The sequence below is a fragment of the Colobus angolensis genome, unplaced genomic scaffold (assembly GCF_000951035.1).
Source record: "Colobus angolensis palliatus isolate OR3802 unplaced genomic scaffold, Cang.pa_1.0 Scaffold472, whole genome shotgun sequence".
Classification (NCBI taxonomy): Eukaryota; Metazoa; Chordata; class Mammalia; order Primates; family Cercopithecidae; genus Colobus; species Colobus angolensis.
The window spans coordinates 1,335,053-1,355,215 of record NW_012118177.1 but is presented as its reverse complement, the minus strand read 5'-3'; the positions used below and the strand labels follow the sequence as shown (position 1 = coordinate 1,355,215).

Genomic DNA, 20,163 nt, shown 5'->3' with positions numbered 1-20,163 from the left:
AAAGAAAGAAAGAAAGAAAGAAAGAAAGAAAGAAAGAAAGAAAGAAAGAAAGAAAGAAAGAAAGAAAAGAAATCAATGCTAATACTTTGAACTTTCCATTTTTGTGCTTTATTTTTACAATCTTGCTGTGGGCTTAAAAGCCGCCTGTCCTTGGTAAGGTGGCTTCAATGCTTAACATTCATACTGTTGGCAAGTGCCGGGGATGGTATTTTAGGCTGGCACTAAGAATTTCCAGGTTTTTGACCCTAAATATCTTTTTCTTTCAACTCCACCCCCAACACTGAATGTCTTAAGGAGCAAGAGAAGAGGTTAAAAGGGTCACTCTGTTGCTGGCAGGCAACCAGGAAGTCTAGGCCTTGGGGAGAAGCATAACTTTTGTTTATTTAAGCCCCAAACCTAGCAAACAATGTAAATTAAACATAAAAATAAAATAAAATAAAATAAGGCCAAAAAACAGGCCGGATGCATACCACAGAGAACAGTAAATTCCTCTCCTGCTCCCTCTTCGAGAGGGGAGTCAGTGAGCAGGGGAGATGGCCTTGTTGCCAGGGAGGGGCTCACAAGCAATGGGATTGGGTGAGGATGGTAGGCAGGGGTGAGTTCCAGGCTTGGATCAGGGTGGGGACAGGCATGTTTGCAGAGATCCTGGCAAGACTTTATAGTCAGCCCCAGCAGGTTCTTGAGGGGGAAATGAGTCACACCCCTTTCACCTGGGAATTGACCCAGGTTTGACCGGGCAGTGACAGCCACAGGGCTGGAGAAGAGCTGGTTCCTGTAGAAGGGAGGTTGGGCCAGTTCATTGACCAAACTATGCTGTTAGAGAAAAATCAGCCCCTTCCCCTTCTCTATGCTGGGTTCTCTCTTTCCCACAACGATGCCCACCCCGCCCCCACCGCATGTCCCTGACCTGCCAGGCTGAGAGTTTTCACTGACCACTGTGAAGTGTCTTAAAAGGCATCTGTTCCTCTTAACAGGCAGGCAAAAATTGCCAAGATTTGGATATAAATCAGAGCATGTTCAGGATCATCTCTCTAATAGTAGCTCTCACTCACATTCTGGTCAAACTTTCAGGAGTGAGAGAAAGAAAGGGCAGAACAGACAGCAGGCCTAGAATATGCCAAGCCTCATCTGGATGTGTCACACGAAGTGGGTCTCAGTGCCCCTGGCACCATAGGGGCTCTTCAGATAGATCCTTTCTTGGCTGTTACCTTTAGGCCAGCAGTTCCTAAAAGCAGTTCCATGGACTAGTGTCAAAAGAGCTGCATCCAAAACACCTGAGACATACCCTTCTCCTGCCCCACACCTATTCCACTAGACATGCTAGGGCTGCAGCCCAGGATGCCTGCATTTTCCACAATCTCCCTTAGGCCCACTGCAGCCCACCATCAAGGTTTACCTGCTGCATGTCCAATTGTCTGCTGACGCTGATTGGTCACTGACTACTCTGTTGGAAGTAATACTATAATTTAGTTCATACTCAAGTATTTGAACTGGTATAGTGGCTGAATGTGACACCTTCCCAGGGCTTTTTGCATTGGAAAAGAAGCCGTTCTCATTCCTCAAAGTATAAACGAAGAACTCCAGGAGAGATCATTGGAACCCAAAGGCATGATTCTCATGGTGGCATTTGTAAGGACCACAGTAGCAGTCTGGAAAACAGCTGACTGAAAGGGATATTTTTTTTTTCTCACCGCCCTTCAGATCAAACTTCTCAGGTCACAGAGGGCCTCTGTGCCAGGACTGGCTCTAGTTAGAACTGTCCTCAAGAGGAGCCTGTGGGAATCATTTCTTAGGCGTCCATATGATTGATTGTGCACAAATGGTACTTGTTTTTATTTCTCCTTCATTTAAAAGAGCCCATTATAATGCATGATTGACGTCCTTGAAAACTGTGCTTCTGGCAGTGCCAGGACTTCCTGTTCGCAGTATGCAGCGTGAGGCTTCAAATTGGTTCCCCCTGTGTCCACCTGAATACCACTTCAAGCTTCCCCTAAGACCCTGTCACCTGTCACCCTTGCACAGCACACAGCTAGCTCTGGATGTCAGAGAGCGCAGAGGCCATGACTTTTGACATTCTGGCATGGTCTAGAGTGTCCTACCTTGCTATCTTGCTATGTCTTATGGCCTTACTACCCCTTTGGGGTCATGGGGAAGGTGAAAACATCGGGGAAGGGGGGCAGATGCCCCTCTCTGCCTGGCTGTCTGTGAATTATTAGACTGTGTGAAAGGCTGGAGAAGGTGTTTGCACAAATGCATGTGCTTCTGTGCTACTCTTTCTTCCTGAGAAGTTGTGTGTATTCCTTGTCAGTGATTCTCAAACCAGGCCAGGAGACCTTCCTTAAGTCCTTCTAACACTCCTTTGAGATTCCTGGCGCTGTTCCCATGGTTGGGGGACCCTCCCCAGGGAGAAGCTGGCCCTGTTTCTCCTTTTCTTTCTGTTCTGGCAGTAGTGTGCCCCCTGCCTCCTGCCGCTGCCCCCACCCCAGCTAGGCTGCCTTCTATCCATCCTGGAAGGTGGGAGGCAGTGGATGGTGATGGCTGGAGAGCCAGAGGCCCTATGTAATCTGCAGAGCCCCTATTCACATGTGATAGAGTCCCACAACTGAGAATCAAGGAGCTACCTCAAATGAGCTCATGGTGAATAGCTCTGCTGTGAGGTAAGCGAGGGCCCTAGGAGGCATCATAGCCAAGGAACTAAAGAGCCCAGCATTATTAATCATCCTTTTGTTCCCTAGAGAACCTGTGCCACTTCAAAGGCCACCCATTCTATAGTGGGGCCCACAATGGAGGCAGGTGCTCCTGCCCTCTTCACAGGCCCCTTGTCTGCTGCACCCCCATCCCCAACAAGATCCTCCTGGTTGCTGTCTTCCAAGCATTGCCAATAGCCTCCAAGTCCTCCACATGCTACTCAAAGTAACCCTGGCAACTGCCAGAGAAAATGGCTTGGAATTTCGGCTCTTGGAACTGTTCCACAGAGCAGAGTGGATGGAGAGACGCCTTGCCAGTGTCCCGCTGGCCTGGATAGACTGGTGGAGGGCTGGTGCAGACACATAAAAGTGGAGAGTGGCCATAGTCTTGCTGCTTTCTTTCCCAGCCCCTGGGAAGGCTGCAGGACACTGGGATTTCCAGAGGGTGGGCTGTGACGAGGGAGCCTGTTTGTCTACCTGAAGATGCTTGCCGGTCTGTAGGAGAGGGCAAGGAACCTTAGCACCTGCCTGTGAAAGAGGTGGGACAAGTGTAAGGCTGAGAGGAGCTGGTCAAAGGACAAAGATCAAGAAGTTGGCAGGGAGAGGTGAGCCCACACTAAGCAAAGACCCCCGTCTTGGAAGAAAGGGACTGGCAACTCAGAAAGCAAATACTTGTGCCTTGCTCCCTTGCTTTACAAAGCCTTAGGGTTAAGGAAGGGAACAAGGGTGAGAGACCTTTCCTGGCACTGTCAGCCACAATGTTAAAGGAATGGTAGATCCCACAGAACCCCCAAGTTTCGTGCTGCTGCATTATCCTATCTAGGTGGGCATCAGTTGAGGGGCAGGGTGGGGAGAAGAAAAGCACGCCTCATTCTGCCCCATGAAATGATGCCCCAGATGGTAGGGGCATGGTCCTTCCCAACCCCAGGCCACCCCCCAACCCAAGCACCCCCAAGCCCGAGGCTTTTTCCTGAAGCAAACATTTCACTAAGGTCTAACCAGTAGGAGACTTCTGAATTGGCCACAGACCTAGAATATTCTGGAAGGAAGTACAATTTTGGACTTGTACTGCCAATTTACTGTTTTAAATTTCCTTGAAATGTGCCTTGCTCTTTGAATAAGCATTCAACTTTGAATTGAACTGATTTGAATTGAATTAAATGATAATGGCAACTAGTGTGGTCAGGGGAAAGGAGGACAGTGACTCCATTTACCAAGGTTAGTTTTACCAACTGCCTTTTTCAGGGATATCTATTTCCTACTTGTAGATGGACAATGGGGAGGGTGGAAAATAAGAGGAGGGCTTGGAAAAATTATGGAGGTAAATTTTCCCAGCTGCAAGGCATAAGGGGAAGGGAGACAGGCATAAATATTGACACAAGATTCATGAAATTTAAGATCCACTGAGCTAAACTGCATTCCTGGATAAGTCGCCAATACTTCCAGTCCTGCTGACATGGCAGAACAAACCACCCCCCAACATGGTGAGCCACCAAAGTTAGGGTGATGAAGGTGATTTGACAAGAGCAGTTTTTTACTTCTCTGAGTGAGGGCAGGAGGGGTAAAATGCCTTGTTAAAACAAGGTTTGGTTGAGCCTGTCGTCCCTAGTGTCACTCAGAGATTGTTTGTGACGCTCACATGGGACCTTGGACGAGAGGAAGCTGAAAGGCACAAGTCATTGCTCCTGCCATCATTCAGTGCCAGAGTTTGCCCCAAATCAATTGCTAGAACTGCTTTTCCAAGACAGTGTCCATATCTCCGCCAAGATTCTCCTTGGGCTCCCTCCCATTCGTCATCGCCTTCTGCATCTGCATCTGCATCCTCCTCCCCATTTTCCTGCCCCCCGAAATTCGGAGCTCTGGGTCCTGGCCATGCAGGGCAGTTCACATGATCCACAGAGAACAAGGCACTTTCTCTTTCTCCGTCTTTCCTTCTTGCTTCCCTCCTTCTGGACTTTGGGGATTTTCCATGAAACCAAAGTAACTATGTAAGTGGCAGTGGCCTTCCTGTCTATAGTCTCCCACACTGGAGTGGAACCAGAAGGGAAGAGAGAAGATAAGTGAGAAGCAAGGACAAATTAAGCCATGGCATTTCAGCCTCCTTATTCCCCCAGCCTCTTCAGAAAAAGGGACAAGTAAGTAATTAGAACTAGACAGAGCTTCAGATGGAAGGGGCCCGCGGTGGAGGAGTAAATGGGGAGGGATGTTTTTCAACCATCCCATTAACACTGTGTTAACGCTCTAGTGCTCAATATCCTTTTTGTATTTCCTTTTCCAGCTCCTAACCCAATGTTTGCTTTGTGGCTTCTCCCGCACCTCTCGCATCATGTCTTTTTCCGCTTCTCCTGACACAGGACCCTGTGTTTTGCTGGCAACGTTGCCGAATCTTTGGGTGGAACATTCCCTGTAGATAATAAGGAAGACTTGCCTATAAATAGTTTCCTTCTGGCTGTGTGGTACACAGTACTTCAAGTGTGACAAAAAGGGAAGTGAGATGTTCCCCCTCATCACCACCCCCAACTACCGCACCCACCCTGAATCTGCTGTCCAACCGCCATCAGGGCTCTGAGATCCTGCCCAGGGTTATGCCACCCAGACTTTGCTCAGTCTCTGTTCTACTGTCCCATGGGAACCTGGCGTAGGAAGGGTTCTTGTCCTAGAGAGTCCAGTCTGGCTTTTGAAGGGGAACAGATGAGTGGGAAATACTGAGGCACTTCTTTCAGCTCAAGGGGAATATGCTGGTTTCTAAGGCCTCCTGAAATGAAGGGAATTGGCACTGTCCTCGTTATGCCACCCTCCATCTAGAAGGTCACCCCTGAGAAAGGTAGGGTCAGCCATGTCTGTTTTGTTGCTATGTCCCATTAAGACTACAACTGAGAGCCAGCAAAGGGCCTGGCTCCTCAGTGAGGCACTGTTGCCGTATTGGCTCTGGGTTCAGCCTACATTGTGAGTTATGGGATGTCAGAAAGAGAATTTGGCAACATTTGTGAATGTTGGGGTAGCTGGGCCACTGAATGCCTAGGCAACTGTTTCCTGTTTGGGGCCCACTTCCACGGGACACAAGGACCCTGAGAGTCTCAATATTGGATCAGATCATGGATAGGTACAGCACAAACTTCCACTCACTGCAAGGTGTGGAACAGCTATTCTGGATGGAGAAATTTTCTGGTGTGCTGAGGGTTAAGCAGAAAACTCTTTGGGTTTGGGTTCCTCCTCCTTCCCCCACCCCCACCTTTCCTACCCCCCCTTATCTCCCCTGCTCTTGTTGTTGGAAAATCTTTTTTTGTTTTTGTTTTTTTTGTTTTGTTTTGTTTTTGACAGAGTTTCACTCTTGTTGCCCAAGCTGGAATGCAATGCCACGATCTTGGCTCACTGCAACCTCCGCCTCCCAGGTTCAAGTGATTCTTCTGCCTCAGCCTCATGAGTAGCTGGGATTACAGGCGTGCGCCACCATGCTCGGCTAATTTTTTGTATTTTTAATAGAAAAAGTGTTTCACCATGTTGGCTAGGCTGGTCTCGAATTCCTAACCTGAGGTGATCGACCCGCCTCGGCCTCCCAAAGAGCTGAGATTACAGGCGTGAGTCACTGTGCCTGGCCAGAAAATCTTTCTACAGAGACATTTAAGTCCATATTCTTCCCTTAGGGAGCCAGTGGACCCTGGGATCCATTCATTCTTTCCTATTGAAGGATCATAAGGTCTCAGGGTGATCACATCTCACTCAACAGAACCAGAGATGTAGAGAGGATGAGAGCTTGTCTGAGTCTGGGATGAACCTGGGACCTCCTTTCCAAGTCTTTTTTTTTTTTTTAAACTAAATCTTTGATATGAACTTGTTTTCTTATTGACCTCATTTTCCTAAAAGCTGAGCACAGCTGGAATAGGGGGAAAAAGGAGTTAATTAAGGGTGCCGGTGAGTGGGGCTCCAGGAACTCAAAGTTTGACTGGATTGTGATTGTGCTGCCAAGACTCCATACTTGGAACATGTACACCCCAGGCCTACATGTTCCATTCTGGAAGCCACCCTGTTAGATTAATGTCTCCTATTTCCCAAACAGGTAGCTTTCTTTGAGGATTGCTTGGCTGCCTTTTGGAATGATGTGGGTGAGCATGGCCGTCTCATAAAACTCATTTGGACAGTTGGATATTGTTCCAGTCACCCATTGCAGCTCTCCTCTGCCTCACGTGTTAGAAAAGCCAAGGCTCGCAGAACTCAAAGGCAGTCTCTGGACCTCTCTAATAGTAGGGCTGCTGCTTCTCACACTTTCTTCCTCCTTACCACTCTCTGGCACCTCCAAACCCCCTACCAACTTCCTCAACTCACTCATTCAAGCCTCTACCTATTCAACAAACCTATTCCCTGCCTCACTGATAAGTGCAGTAGGAACAAATTTGATCTCTGGATCAGGAAGACCCTGGGCTGCAGTTTCAGCTCTGTAATTTATTACCTTTGCTGCCTTGGGCAAGGTAGCCTCTCAGACCGTTGATTTCTTCATCTGTAAAATGATAGTGACAGTGCCTATACCTTGGCGCTGGTGGTGCAGCCAGCACAGTGTCTGCCCATAGCTGATGCTATATTAATAGTAACTACAATTGTCAGTGAGTCTCAGACTCAGTTTGCTTTCATAATTGAAGTACAACTAATGAACAACTCAGACGAGATCAGGTGTGTTCAGGGAGGTATGGCCCTAGACAAATTAATGATCAATTCAAATGCAGCTTTGCTGGGAACCTTAACCCTTTTGCCTTCCCTTCCCATGCCCCCTGGATTTCTCTGCCTCTGTCTTCGCATAAGAGAGTCCCTGTTGAAGGAGCTGTTTTACTTCTGTCCTGTGCCCTGTTTTCCTGGTGGTGTTTTTCCCCTGCTAGCCCAGCTTATTTCTCTGTCCCCTTTTCTTCTCATCATCTTCTTTGGAATCTTGAGGGGAGGGGAAAGCAATAGTTGAGGAAAAATTAACAAGCCAATGAAAGGTCAGCTCGGAGACTTTCTGGACCAAGAAAACTATGCGGTGCGGAGAGCAAATTAATACTAATATATCAGGGAATTCCGATACCAGTTAAACTCCTGATTTAAGAGGTTTTTTTTTCAACAAATGTTCTTGATGATCCATAAGTATAGTCTGCACTTTGTTCTGTCTACTACACTTGTCTTAGTGCAAACGCCGTGTTCAGAGAGCTTGTGTCTTAAAGTTAATGGAATGTCCTGAGATCGGGATTGTCTCCTACCTAAAGTGAGATGAAGAAAAACACCATCCCGGGCTAGTGCAGCAGATTTACTTAGTTTATTGGTCAGCACTTTGCAATATAACGGCTCTTGTACACATATTATCACCACTGGAATCCACCAATAGAGCACCACACCATAGCCAAAAATGTTGGCTGTTCAGTGGCATAACTGCCCTGGAAGCCGGGAGGAAATCAAGGTCTTCAGACTGGGCTTGGCTGGGGCCTTGGCCAGGGTGTTGGTGCCAGGCACCTGGTTAAGATAAATGTCCTGAAGCAAATAATAATTACCTTCTTTGCTGATAAGAGGCCCCCGTACTTTTCCAATAGCATGATTGCATTAGGATCTTTCTTTGGACCACAGCCTGTGGAGCACTGATTCATGGGTACTGGCCTTAACTTCATCCAAACTATTGTATATGTGGTGGAACCCAGTGTTCTCCTTTGGTCCTGAGTTTGTGTAAATAATATTCCCGGTTGCATCACCTGTCCCCTGCCCCTCTTGCTCCTTCTGGTGGCAATCCTGCTTCTGTCCACCAGGTGGCCTCACTTAGGAAGGAGCAGAAGAAAAGGACCTCGAGTCTCTGGTGCTTTTGCTTTTTTTTTCCCCCTCAGCTTGAGGCTGAATATAAAGAAAATATGTTTTAATGGAAAAGTGTAACTTTTATTATGGAACAATCACCTCATCTAGTTTATGGTTTGGAGTCTGTTTTTCATGAAGTACCCTCTAATGCTGTGCATGGCTGGGCCCATCACAGGGCAGGTGTTTTCCTGGGATTGTTTATATATATTTATACCTTTGGTTTAGAGTGTTGTCATTCACTTTTTTAAAGAAAAGTAACAAAGTTTTGTTTTTAAAAAATAGAGACACGGGATCCTGGATAATGTTTAATGTAGTTTCTTTGAAGAGTAGAATGTGGTAGACCAAAGAGAAAAGGGCTAGCGTCTTGTGGTCAGTCCAGTGCTCACTCCCATACCCTGTCTCCTCCTCACCTCCTCTGTCACCCACCTAGCTGCTCTCCTATACATGTTCACCCACTCACCTCAGCTCCCGCACACCATACATATGCATCTGTAGATTAGAGTGGACCTGTGCATGCATTACATGCATGTCACAGACCTGTACATGTGCCAGTCCACAGACAAGTACTCCCACACCTGAACATTCAGAGGAAGGGGCAAGTGAATGAGTGCTGGGGTTTAGGGCAGGTCAGCATGCCAGCTGGCTGGTGAGGAGAGAAAGCTGAGTTGATTAGAAAGTGAATGTGCAGGTGACAAAGTATGTGTGCAGGGGAGAGACTGAGAGGGCAGTGACTGGGAAGAAGGTGACGCCGTGATGGTGAGGGCGGGTGTCAGGGAGTATGACATAGGAGAGCATGTAAAGCCATGGGGACATGCTGGCTGCCACCTGAAGAAGAGCTTTTCAAACTAGCGCTGTTCTCTACTGAATGCCCTCTGCCTCTTGTTAGGGCATTTGTATTTCTTATTTCTCTAGAAATCAGCTCCAGTTTGGTTTTTATCAGTCTCCAGAGCCCTCTTTGGAGATGCCAGTTGGTACAAGAAAGTGCTGAACTGTTTACAGTCTCAGCCTAAGGTTCAGGGAGGGGATGTGGTTTAACTGGGCCACAAAGCCCGGTACAGGACTCATTTGCATGGCCCCTGACGCCATGTGACGCAGCCGGCTCCTCCTATATAAAGAAGCAGGAGCCAAAATATCTCCGAGTCTGGGTTGGACTGGCGGCCGTGGAGTTTGTGACACACGAGGTGACACCCCTCGAGTCACTTCCCTTCCACTCCAGCTGGAGCGCTTTGGGTTCGTTCTGCAGCCTTCGTCCCGCTCCTAGCCTCAGGGCCGGACACTAGCGCAGAGCCCAGCCCAGCGCAGCCTGCCAGCAGCCACCCAGCAGCCCAGCACGGCAGGAAACCCGGACAGAGCTCCCCAGCAGCCTGAGTCATGAACACCGAAATGTATCAGACCCCCATGGAGGTGGCGGTCTATCAGCTGCACAATTTCTCCATCTCCTTCTTCTCTTCCCTGCTTGGAGGGGATGTGGTTTCCGTTAAGCTGGACAACAGGTAACCGCTGACTCTGGAGCCTACCGAGCCGGGGCGCCGGCCAGAGCTGGGCTACCAGCCCGATCTCTGAGCGAGCTGTGCGCCGCTGGTCCCGGTTCCCCGCGGTGCAGCATCCTGGGAAGGGGCGGGCGTAGGGGACGCAGGAAGGGGGGGTCACCGCCGCTCTGGGATCCGTCGTCGAAGCGTCCCTGCGGCCGCTGCGCCGTGAAAACGAGCTGCTGCAGCCGCAGAGGCAGCCGGAGGCAGAGGGGCGGCGGGCCGGGCCCGGCAGGGCTGGGCAGAGGGCTGGCCGAGTGCCGTGCGCCGCTTGGGAGAAGGCCGGAAGCTTACCAGCCGAGAAGGAATTCCTAGCTAGCTTTAGAGCCGGGTAGGTTTGCCCGGGACCTTGTCGGCCGGCGGTGGGGACTCCCCGGGTCGCACCCCCCATTGTTTGCATATTGTCCGAGCAGGCCACGGTGGCCTGTGCGCCCCAGGACTGGCACGCAGCTCCGATCGGTTGGAACTCGGGGCGGAACTCGGGGCGGCGGCAGCAGCGCTGAGCCGGCCTCGATGAGGAGATGCAGCTTCCTGCAGGGGCTAAGGAAGGATCTGGGGACAAACTGTCCGGAACTCTGGGCCAGGGAGGCGAGAAAGAGAGAGAGAGAGGAAGAGCCAAGGCAGGTGGAGGACTTTGGCCACAACTGCCATGTACTCAGAGTAGAACCGAGTGGGTAATGGGTCGCTTTGCTTTTTGTCTTGGCAGTGCCTCCGGAGCCAGCGTGGTGGCCATAGACAACAAGATCGAACAGGCCATGGTGAGTGGCAACACTGCGTCATTCTCATCCCCTGACTTAGCTGCTGCTTATGTAACTCTGGGCAGGATTCAGGGAATGGGTGAAAAAGCCGTTAGCCAAAACCCTGAGGAAGCTGACAGCCTGCCTCCTATCCCCACTGGAGGTGGAGTCTGATTACAGTGACACCTTTTAGGGCATTTCCAGTCTTCCCTTCCCGGGCTCCCTCCTTTCTTCCTCTCTCCTCCATCTCAGGTCTTTGCAGCAGGCTCTGACTCTCTTCTGGGCCTGTTGCTGGGCAGGGAGCTCAGATTCTTGCATTTGTGTGCATCATGCAGCTGGCAAGGGGCAGAGCTCATTGGATGCAACAGCACTGCAGTGCCTCTGCAGAGCCTGGACTGGGGTCAGGAGTTGGGTGGAAACAGGAAGCGAAGCACCCCACCCCTGTCCCTCTCCTTACCAGGTAGAGGTCATACTCCAAGGAGCAGCCACAATGGCTGCAGAGGGTTAGGACTTCAGCGGTTGGGAGCCACTTAATTGTGCCCTGGATCTTAAGGACACCTTCCCTGCCCTCATTGCAGTCATCAAATTCAGAGAGGATGCGGCAGTTCTGTACCTTTCCCCAAGGCCAATGTCCTGCATGCTAACTGGCCGGCTGCAGGACAGCTGCAATTCAATGTGCTGGGTCATATGGAGGGGTGGAGACTCCAAAATAGCCAATTTTATTTTCTTGGTTAAGATTTGCACAGCAGACAAACAGTATGGGATGCATTGCAGGTCTCCCCTTCCCTCAGATCTGGATCAGCAGCAGCAGGGGCTTATGTAAAATGGGGGACATAGCAAACCACCGGCAACCAGCAGAAGTGTCATCCCAAAGGCCCCTCAGCAGCCAGCTTTGAAAGTCATTGGAAACTTGGAGGGGAGAACCTATCTAGTTCAAAGCTGGGCTCTCAACTCCAGCATGAGCCAAATCATGTAGCTCTCCTGAAGGAGGGTTTAAGTGCTTTAGAGAAAGGTGAACGAGGAATTGGACTTGCCAAACCAGTTCACTGAGGGAAGGCTGGAGGGCTCTGGCATTAAGGACAGCATAGGCACACCAATGGCAGAGCAAAGGTGCTGCAGAGGGGCCATGATGGCTAAGGAATGGCTTTGTTATGATTCCCTCATTGGCAGGATCTGGTGAAGAATCATCTGATGTATGCTGTGAGAGAGGAGGTGGAGATCCTAAAGGAGCAGATCCGAGAGCTGGTGGAGAAAAACTCCCAGCTAGAGCGTGAGAACACCCTGTTGAAGACCCTGGCAAGCCCAGAGCAGCTGGAGAAGTTCCAGTCCTGTCTGAGCCCTGAAGAGCCAGCTCCCGAATCCCCACAAGTGCCCGAGGCTCCTGGTGGTTCTGCGGTGTAAGTGGCTCTGTCCTCAGGGTGGGCAGAGCCACACTAAACTTGTTTTACCTAGTTCTTTCCAGTTTGTTTTTGGCTCCCCAAGCGTCATCTCATGAGGAGAACTTTACACCTAGCATAGCTGGTGCCAAGAGATGTCCTAAGGACATGGCCACCTGGGTCCACTCCAGTGACAGACCCCCCTGACAAGAGCAGGTCTCTGGAGGCTGAGTTGCATGGGGCCTAGTAACACCAAGCCAGTGAGCCTCTAATGCTACTGCGCCCTGGGGGCTCCCAGGGCCTGGGCAACTTAGCTGCAACTGGCAAAGGAGAAGGGTAGTTTGAGGTGTGACACCAGTTCGCTCCAGAAAGTTTAAGGGGTCTGTTTCTCATTTCCATGGACATCTTCAACAGCTTCACCTGACAATGACTGTTCCTATGAAGAAGCCACTTGTTTTAAGCAGAGACAACCTCTCTCTTCTCCCCTGCTTCATGAAGGCAGGGGACACAGATGGGAGAGATTGAGCCAAGTCAGCCTTCTGTTGGTTAATATGGTATAATGCATGGCTTTGTGCACAGCCCAGTGTGGGATTACAGCTTTGGGATGACCGCTTACAAAGTTCTGTTTGGTTAGTATTGGCATAGTTTTTCTGTATAGCCATAAATGCGTATATATACCCATAGGGCTAGATCTGTATCTTAGTGTAGCGATGTATACATATACACATCCACCTACATGTTGAAGGGCCTAACCAGCCTTGGGAATATTGACTGGTCCCTTACCTCTTATGGCTAAGTCTTTGACTGTGTTCATTTACCAAGTTGACCCAGTTTGTCCTTTAGGTTAAGTAAGACTCGAGAGTAAAGGCAAGGAGAGGGGCCAGACTCTGAATGCGGCCACGGATGCCTTGCTGCTGCAACCCTTTCCCCAGCTGTCCACTGAAACGTGAAGTCCTCTTTTGAATGCCAAACCCACCATTCACTGGTGCTGACTACATAGAATGGGGTTGAGAGAAGATCAGTTTGGGCTTCACAGTGTCATTTGAAAACGTGTTTTGTTTTGTTTTGTTTTGTAATTATTGTGGAAAACTTTCAAGTGAACAGAAGGATGGTGTCCTACTGTGGATGAGGGATGAACAAGGGAATGGCTTTGATCCAATGGAGCCTGGGAGGTGTGCCCAGAAAGCTTGTCTGTAGCGGGTTTTGTGAGAGTGAACACTTTCCACTTTTTGACACCTTATCCTGATGTATGGTTCCAGGATTTGGATTTTGATGTTTCAAATGTAGCTTGAAATTTCAATAAACTTTGCTCTGTTTTTCTAAAAATAAACTTGGTGTCTGACTGAGTATAAACGGACTGGGTGGGAGAGGCCCCTCACCCAGTAGGGGCTGTTTTGCTGACCCCCTGAATATCCCTTGAGCACCCTGTCAGTGCCAGGCCTATGCTGCAGCCATGATCTCGTGTCATCTGCACAATACCCATATGAAGGACATGCTGTTTGCCCTCCCTGTCTGGATAAAGAAACTGAGACTCAGTGAGTTTAAGTGACTTGCCCAAAGTCACATGACTATTATGGGAATTAGGACTCAAGCTCAGATCCTTCCTCTCTCTCCTGCTCTGCTTTCATATGAGAGCTTCGGAGTGAGTGGCAAGGTGACTCATAACACACAACCGTAGCTTGAGGGGATGATTTTGGAGAAAAGATACCCCCAGGAAGGCCCAAAAGAAACAGGCAGGAATACATAGGAGGGAGCGAGAAGAGAGGAACCAAATCAACAGGAGTGGGCCTCCTCTCTTCTGAAAACATCACCGGGGTCACTTAATGCGTTCTCCTTAATACCAATCCACATGTGACACTTGGCTTGGCAAAGGAGCTAAGAAGGCCCTAGTAAGAGAAGGAGGGAGAATATATGAGGAAGCAAAACCACTCCCCTTTCCTTTGCTCTTCCCCTTACTTCCAGCCAAGGAAAGATGTCCTCAGTCCCTGCCCAAAGTTCTCAGGGACACTGCTGAAAGTTCTCTCACCAAACGCACCAACCACTTGGGCAGGGCCAAGTCTAAGGCTCCCGGCTCCAGATTCTTTCCTCCACCTCTCTTTGGGGTTCATTATCACCCATCACCCTTTCCCAGCTCCAAGTCCCCAGCATCCAGAGTCCTAGCATTTCTCTGATTGGTTGTTGATGAGTGCTTAGTGTCTCCTCTACCACGCCCTAACCTGAACTTCCTCTGGACCCTGAGCTGTGTTCTAAGCCCACTATGTTCCCAAGGGAAACTATCACCTCTCTTTAAGTGACTCCATTCCATCTCAGCTTCTGGTAGCATATATACCTGTCCTTTTCCCACTTGAAACTGGGGAAACAGAACTCCTTGATTTTCCTGAGCTACAAACCTCAAGGTGACCAAGATGTCTTGCCCTCTGCCCCTTACATCAACCACTGCCTAAATGTAATCAAAATGACCTGCTTCTTCCTCTGTAAAGGTCATACACGTTGACATTTTGTTTTTGTTTTTGTTTTTTCGTTTTTTGTTTTTTATTGAAACAGGGTCTCACTCTTGTTGCCCAGGCTGGAGTGCAGTGGGGCCATCACAGCTCACTGCAGCCTCAACTCCCTGGGCTCAGATGATCCTCACCTCAGCCTCCTGAGTAGCTGGGGCTGCAGGTGTGCACCACCACTCCTGAATTTTTTTTTTTTTTGCATTTTTAGTAGAGATGGAGGTTTCGCCATGTTGCCCAGGCTGGTCTTGAGCTCCTGGACTCAAGGAATCTGCCTGCCTCAGCCCTCCAGAGTGCAGGGATTATAGGCATGAGCCACTGCACCCAGCTGACCTGTTCTTTTCTAATCACCAAAACCCTTCAGAACATTGCAAACTCCTCCTTGCTGGCCTCTCAAATCCCAGTTTCCCCACCTGCTCCCAACCTTGATATTCATAATGCCAGGTTCATTGTCTATACCTGCCAACTGGTTCATGGCATGCAGATTGTATAGCTGCTGCAACAGATACAAACTTCGAACGAGTGCATTCAAAGCCCCCTGGCAGCCATTCCTCACCCTGACCAGTTCTCCCAATCCCCACTTACTCCCACTTACTCCCAAATCCCTCCCCCTTTCAAAACTAGCTTAGAGACTTTGTGGCTATTTGGTTAATCTTCTGTAGACTTCCCACGCCAGACTTCCAGCTGAACAAGAAAAAGCAGATGAAAAAAGGAAACCTAGAAAATAGCCCAGCAACGCCCCAAACCTCTCTGGTCATCAAGCCTTTCTCTACAAGAAAGGGGAAAAAACTGGCCCCACAGTCACGTAGTGGTAAAGAGAGAACAACTTTGTTTCCTAGGCAACGCTGACTAAACAGAGACAAACACTGCAACTTCTGAGGCCACAGCAGTTACTAGGCTAGATAAGAGGAAGTTTGTAGATGTTTCTTAGTCACATACAGGAGCAGCTCTCTGTTGTTGTTTCTCCACAGAAAAGCAACTAAGGGTGGAGAAAGGCAAAAGAACACGTTGCTCCTGGCAAGGCTTCCATGGGTTTTAGGCTTCTGGGCTCAGCTGGTCCAGCTGGACCCAGAACAAGGAAAATAATAATGAGGCTTGAAGCAGTACGCATCCCCTGCCTGCATTTGCCACCTCTGCATGTGCCCTCCCATCTATTCTCTCATCTCATCCTCATGGAGGCTTCCCAGCATAGCAGCAAGGATCACAAGATCACTGCTCCCTGGCCCCACTCCTGAGTACAGAACACTCTGTTTCCTGCCCTTGGAAAAACAGGCAGTTATGATTTACCTCCATTTGACAGACGAGAAAACTGAGAGCCAGAGAACTTAGTGCTACTTCCATGGCTCCCACATGTCCCATGTGGCAGTGGTTCCCAACCTTAGTGACAATAACGGCCCTTTTATTATGTCGAAAATACTCCCAAACCTCCCCCAACTCTATAGTACTTGAACTTCTGGTATTCATTGAGAGAGAGAAAGAGAGACTCGGGTGGGCTGGGGGGAACACATAATTACAAACACTGACTGTGAATTCAGTGGGCCTTAAAGGAATTAATTATATTCACTACAAAATCAAGGACATGGATTTGAAAGCTAAAACAACAACGCATATATTAATTAGCTAAATTGAGCCATTCCACAATGCGTATATATTTCAAAACATCACAAATGCATATACTTTTAGTTGTGTCTGTCAATTTAAAGAAAAAGTAGACTAGAACAGAAATGTGGGTGATGGGTTATTTCCAGACAAGGACTGCTTGAGACACAAGCAGTGAGAGGCTCTCAAGCTGGGGATGGCCACAGGGGAGGGTGTTCTAGGAGGGCTCAGACAAGAAAGCTAGGGGCAGGGCCTCCGGGACCTGGAGTATCAGCAGAAGGACTCCAGAAAGACCATAGGAAACAAGGTGCATGATCCACTGTCCCTTCAGGTATTGTGAAGTTGGCTGGGTGCAGTGGCTCACGCCTGCAATCCCAGCACTTTGGGAGGCCAAGGCGGGTAGATCACCTGAGGCCAGGAGTTTGAGACAAGCCTGGCCAACATGGTGAAACCCCGTCTCTACTAAAAATACAAAATTAGTTAAGCATGGTGGCGCATGCCTGTAATCCCAGCTACTCGGGAGGCCGAGGCAGAAGAATTGCTTGAACCCGGAGGCGGACATTGCAGTGAGTCAAGATCATGCCATTGCACTCCAACCTGGGCAACAAGAGTGAAACTCCATCTCAAAAAAAAAAAAAAAAAAAAAAAGGTATTGCGAAGTTGCCCTCACAACATCAATCCTATTTATTCTGGAAAATCTTGCTTTCAACTCTCAGCTCCTCTCCTCCTACTTGGTTAGAAATTAATGGACATAATTACAGCTTTGTAGACAGCCCAGTTCCTCAGGTTATCTCATGTACAGGAGCTTGTTGAAACCCAAACACTTAATACTTAACTGCCTCCACAAGATCAGGCAAGGTTTAACAGAGAACTCCATCAGTTAGCTATTCCAAGCAGACAGGGTTTCCAGAGAGGAGCTGGCTGGAAGAGGAGGTGATCATACTAATTACTAATAGTAGCTAACACTTACATGGCACTTACTTTACGCTAGAAACCGTCATAAGACTTTTTACATCTGTTGACTCTTAATCCTGGCCACAGACATATGAGGTATGCCCTATTGAGATCACCATTCTACACATGAGAACATGAAAACACTATGGCACAGAGAGGTTCAGCAACTTGCCCAAAGTCATACAGCTGGTGAATGGCAAAGCCCACAATGGGGGAAGGCAAGATTAATGCATTGAGAAGCAGGATAGAGAATCTGAACAGTTTTCATAATTCCTCCAATGTAATCAGAAGTGTTCCAGGGCTCATTGTAGGAAGGGTGAGGTAGAAGAAAGACCACCCCAAATTAGCAGAGGGACTAACATAAGGAAAATAAATGACTAATGAGCATGGGAGGGGTGGCAGTGAACAGAGAAGAAGGTAAGCGGGAGGGTGGGAGGCTCACTAGGCTGGCTTCCAGCCAAGTGACTTTAGATAGAACTAAGAGGTCTCAGGGAGCCATGGTAGGCTTCCGAGCAGAGAAGTGATGTGATGCAAAAGATATTTGTAGAAGATGGGTCCTGGCAGCTGGAGAGGCTAGAATAGGGAAAGGCTAGTGACGGGCCAGCTGTTGCTGTAATCCAGGTGTGAGGTGATGAGGGCCAGCCGGGGCAAGGATAGGGGTAGTAGAAGGAAAAGGAAGGGACAAAACCGAAAGACACTGAGAGGCACTATTTCTCCAAGTGCAGTCTGCAGTCCACTCACATCAGGTTTGTTGGGAAGTTTAAAATGTAGATTCCATGCCCCACCCCTACACCAAAGAGGTGGGTAGGACTGTGGAATTGATAACTTTAACAAGTCCCTAGTGGTTCTGGAGTATGGAAAAGTTTGAGGAATCGCCACTAGGTGAAAAATCAGAATAACCTGGTAGCAAAGTAAGCTGGGGAGAAGAGAGCAAGGTAGCCACAAGTCAAGGATGACATGAGTTTTGGTTTTTTTTTAATTGTGGTGAAATAGCCGGGCGCGGTGGCTCAAGCCTGTAATCCCAGCACTTTGGGAGGCTGAGACGGGCGGATCACGAGGTCAGGAGATCGAGACCATCCTGGCTAACACGGTGAAACCCCGTCTCTACTAAAAATACAAAAAACTAGCCGGGCGAGGTGGTGGCGCCTGTAGTCCCAGCTACTCCGGAGGCTGAGGCAGGAGAATGGCGTAAACCGGGAGGCAGAGCTTGCAGTGAGCTGAGATCCGGCCACTGCACTCCAGTCTGGGCGACAAAGCAAGACTCCGTCTCAAAAAAACTGAAAGAAACAGAGGGGTAGGAAAAGGCTGTACTTTGCATAGGGAAGATGAATTCCAATTTGATCTCTGGCTGAGAGAGGCATATTTCTATAGGAAATATCCTATAGAAAGACAAATGTGAAGGTGACGTCGAGGGCTAGAGCTTGAGATGCGGGCATGTCTGTGTGTCGTAGGAGCTGAGGACATGTGTGCGGACAGATGCCCCAGAGAAGTGACTGCAGAGGAGGACGAGCAGGAGCTCCAGAGCCGACCCTGGGAGGCTGTCCCCAGGGCGGCCTTATGTTCCAGGGAGTAGGAAGATAGGCAGGCTGTGGAGGTAGCAGGTAAAGGGCTAGGGAAAGCTGGAGAGAACGCTTAGGCTTGGCAATCTCCTGTTTCTATCATTTGGTCTAATTTTTTGACATTTTCTGTTCAGAGTCCTTACCACAAACCCTGCCATCTTATAAAATTAAACTGACAGTCTACTTTGAGGAAGGCTGAGGGAGCGGAAGTATTCCAGGAAAAGGCAGTCAGGAGTTCTGGGCTGTAGTCCTAGTCTTTGGCTAGCAAACTACATGACCTTGGACAAGTCATTGGCATCTCTAGACATCGGTTTTCCAATCTGCAAAACAAGTTGGCTACACAGGATCGTTTATAAGTCAAGTGCTTTGTGGGTACTGGGGCCAGGAGGAGTCCTCTGGCTGTGAGACTCATATACATTACCTCTTTGCTCTAGGCCTCAGCTCTGCTTCTAGCCCCGAAATTCTATCCATCCTCATATCTAGCTCTTATCCAGTAACCCTGGTTGAAAAATGCTGAGGAAATAGCCACTTTAAAAGATGGATACATGGCACAGCACCCACAAGACTCCATGCAATTTTGGAGAGGAAGAGAATCACCTACAGCCTTATTTCTTCTCTTTTTATTTCCCTTTCTTTTCCTTCCTTCCTTCCTTCCTTCCTTCCTTCCTTCCTTCCTTCCTTCCTTCCTTCCTTCTTTCCTTCCTTCCTTCCTTTTTCCTTTCTTTTTTTTTTTAAATTATACTTTAAGTTCTAGGCCTTCTTCCTTTCTTTGAAACACAGTCTCATTCTGTCGCCCAGACTGGAGTGCAGTGGCACAATCTCAGCTCACTGCAACTTCTGTCTCCAAGGTTCAAGCCCGTTCTCTTCCCTCAGCCTTCCCAGTAGCTGGGATTACAGGCCTGCACCAACACGCCCAGCTAATTTTTATATTTTTAGTAGAGACAGGGCTTCACCGTGTTGGCCAGGCTGGTCTTGAACTCCTTACCTCAGGTGATCCGCCTGCCTTGGTCTCCCAAAGTTCTGGGATTACAGGCATGAGCCACTGTACCTGGCCTCCCCCCTTTTTCATTTCATGAGCCACTTCTGATTGCCCACATTGTGACAATACTTACAAGCTCTGGGGTACCAAACTAGAATGGGAGGGAGGTGGGTGAATTACACGGGTAGACAGAAATAATAGGCTTGCCTTTGAAAGACTTGTGATTGATGCAGATACATGGAGAGGACAGGAAAGGAATGAGAAAGAGATGACTGGGAGGGGGATGGGCAGGGGAAGACAAGAGCTAGAAGAGGAGGAGCAGAAGCAAAGAGGGCAGCCCTAGCTCATTGCAGCTTCCTTAGCTGGGCTCCTCTGTTGTTTCTTTGCTGTTCCACTGGTCAACTTGCTGCCACCACCCAAGGAAAAAACAGGACGAATTAACC

General features: G+C 48.9%; 1 protein-coding gene across 8 annotated transcripts in view; it reads left to right on the top strand.

Annotated features, from left to right (window-relative positions):
* The window catches only part of TSC22D3 (TSC22 domain family, member 3), a 64,038-nt gene extending 50,574 nt beyond the window's left edge, over positions 1–13,464 (top strand). For 5 of the 8 annotated variants that reach the window (XM_011958728.1, XM_011958729.1, XM_011958725.1 and 2 more), the window contains exons 3-4: positions 10,728–10,779; positions 11,929–13,464. In XM_011958728.1, coding sequence (XP_011814118.1) covers positions 10,728–10,779; positions 11,929–12,159 — 283 coding nt within the window. In that variant the 3' untranslated portion in view covers positions 12,160–13,464. Of the gene's footprint in view, positions 1–4,407; positions 4,823–9,556; positions 9,986–10,128; positions 10,353–10,727; positions 10,780–11,928 lie in introns of those variants that run through there. The other 3 variants (XM_011958732.1, XM_011958731.1, XM_011958733.1) reach the window with 3 other exon arrangements.
* Positions 13,465–20,163: the final 6,699 nt, after the last annotated feature.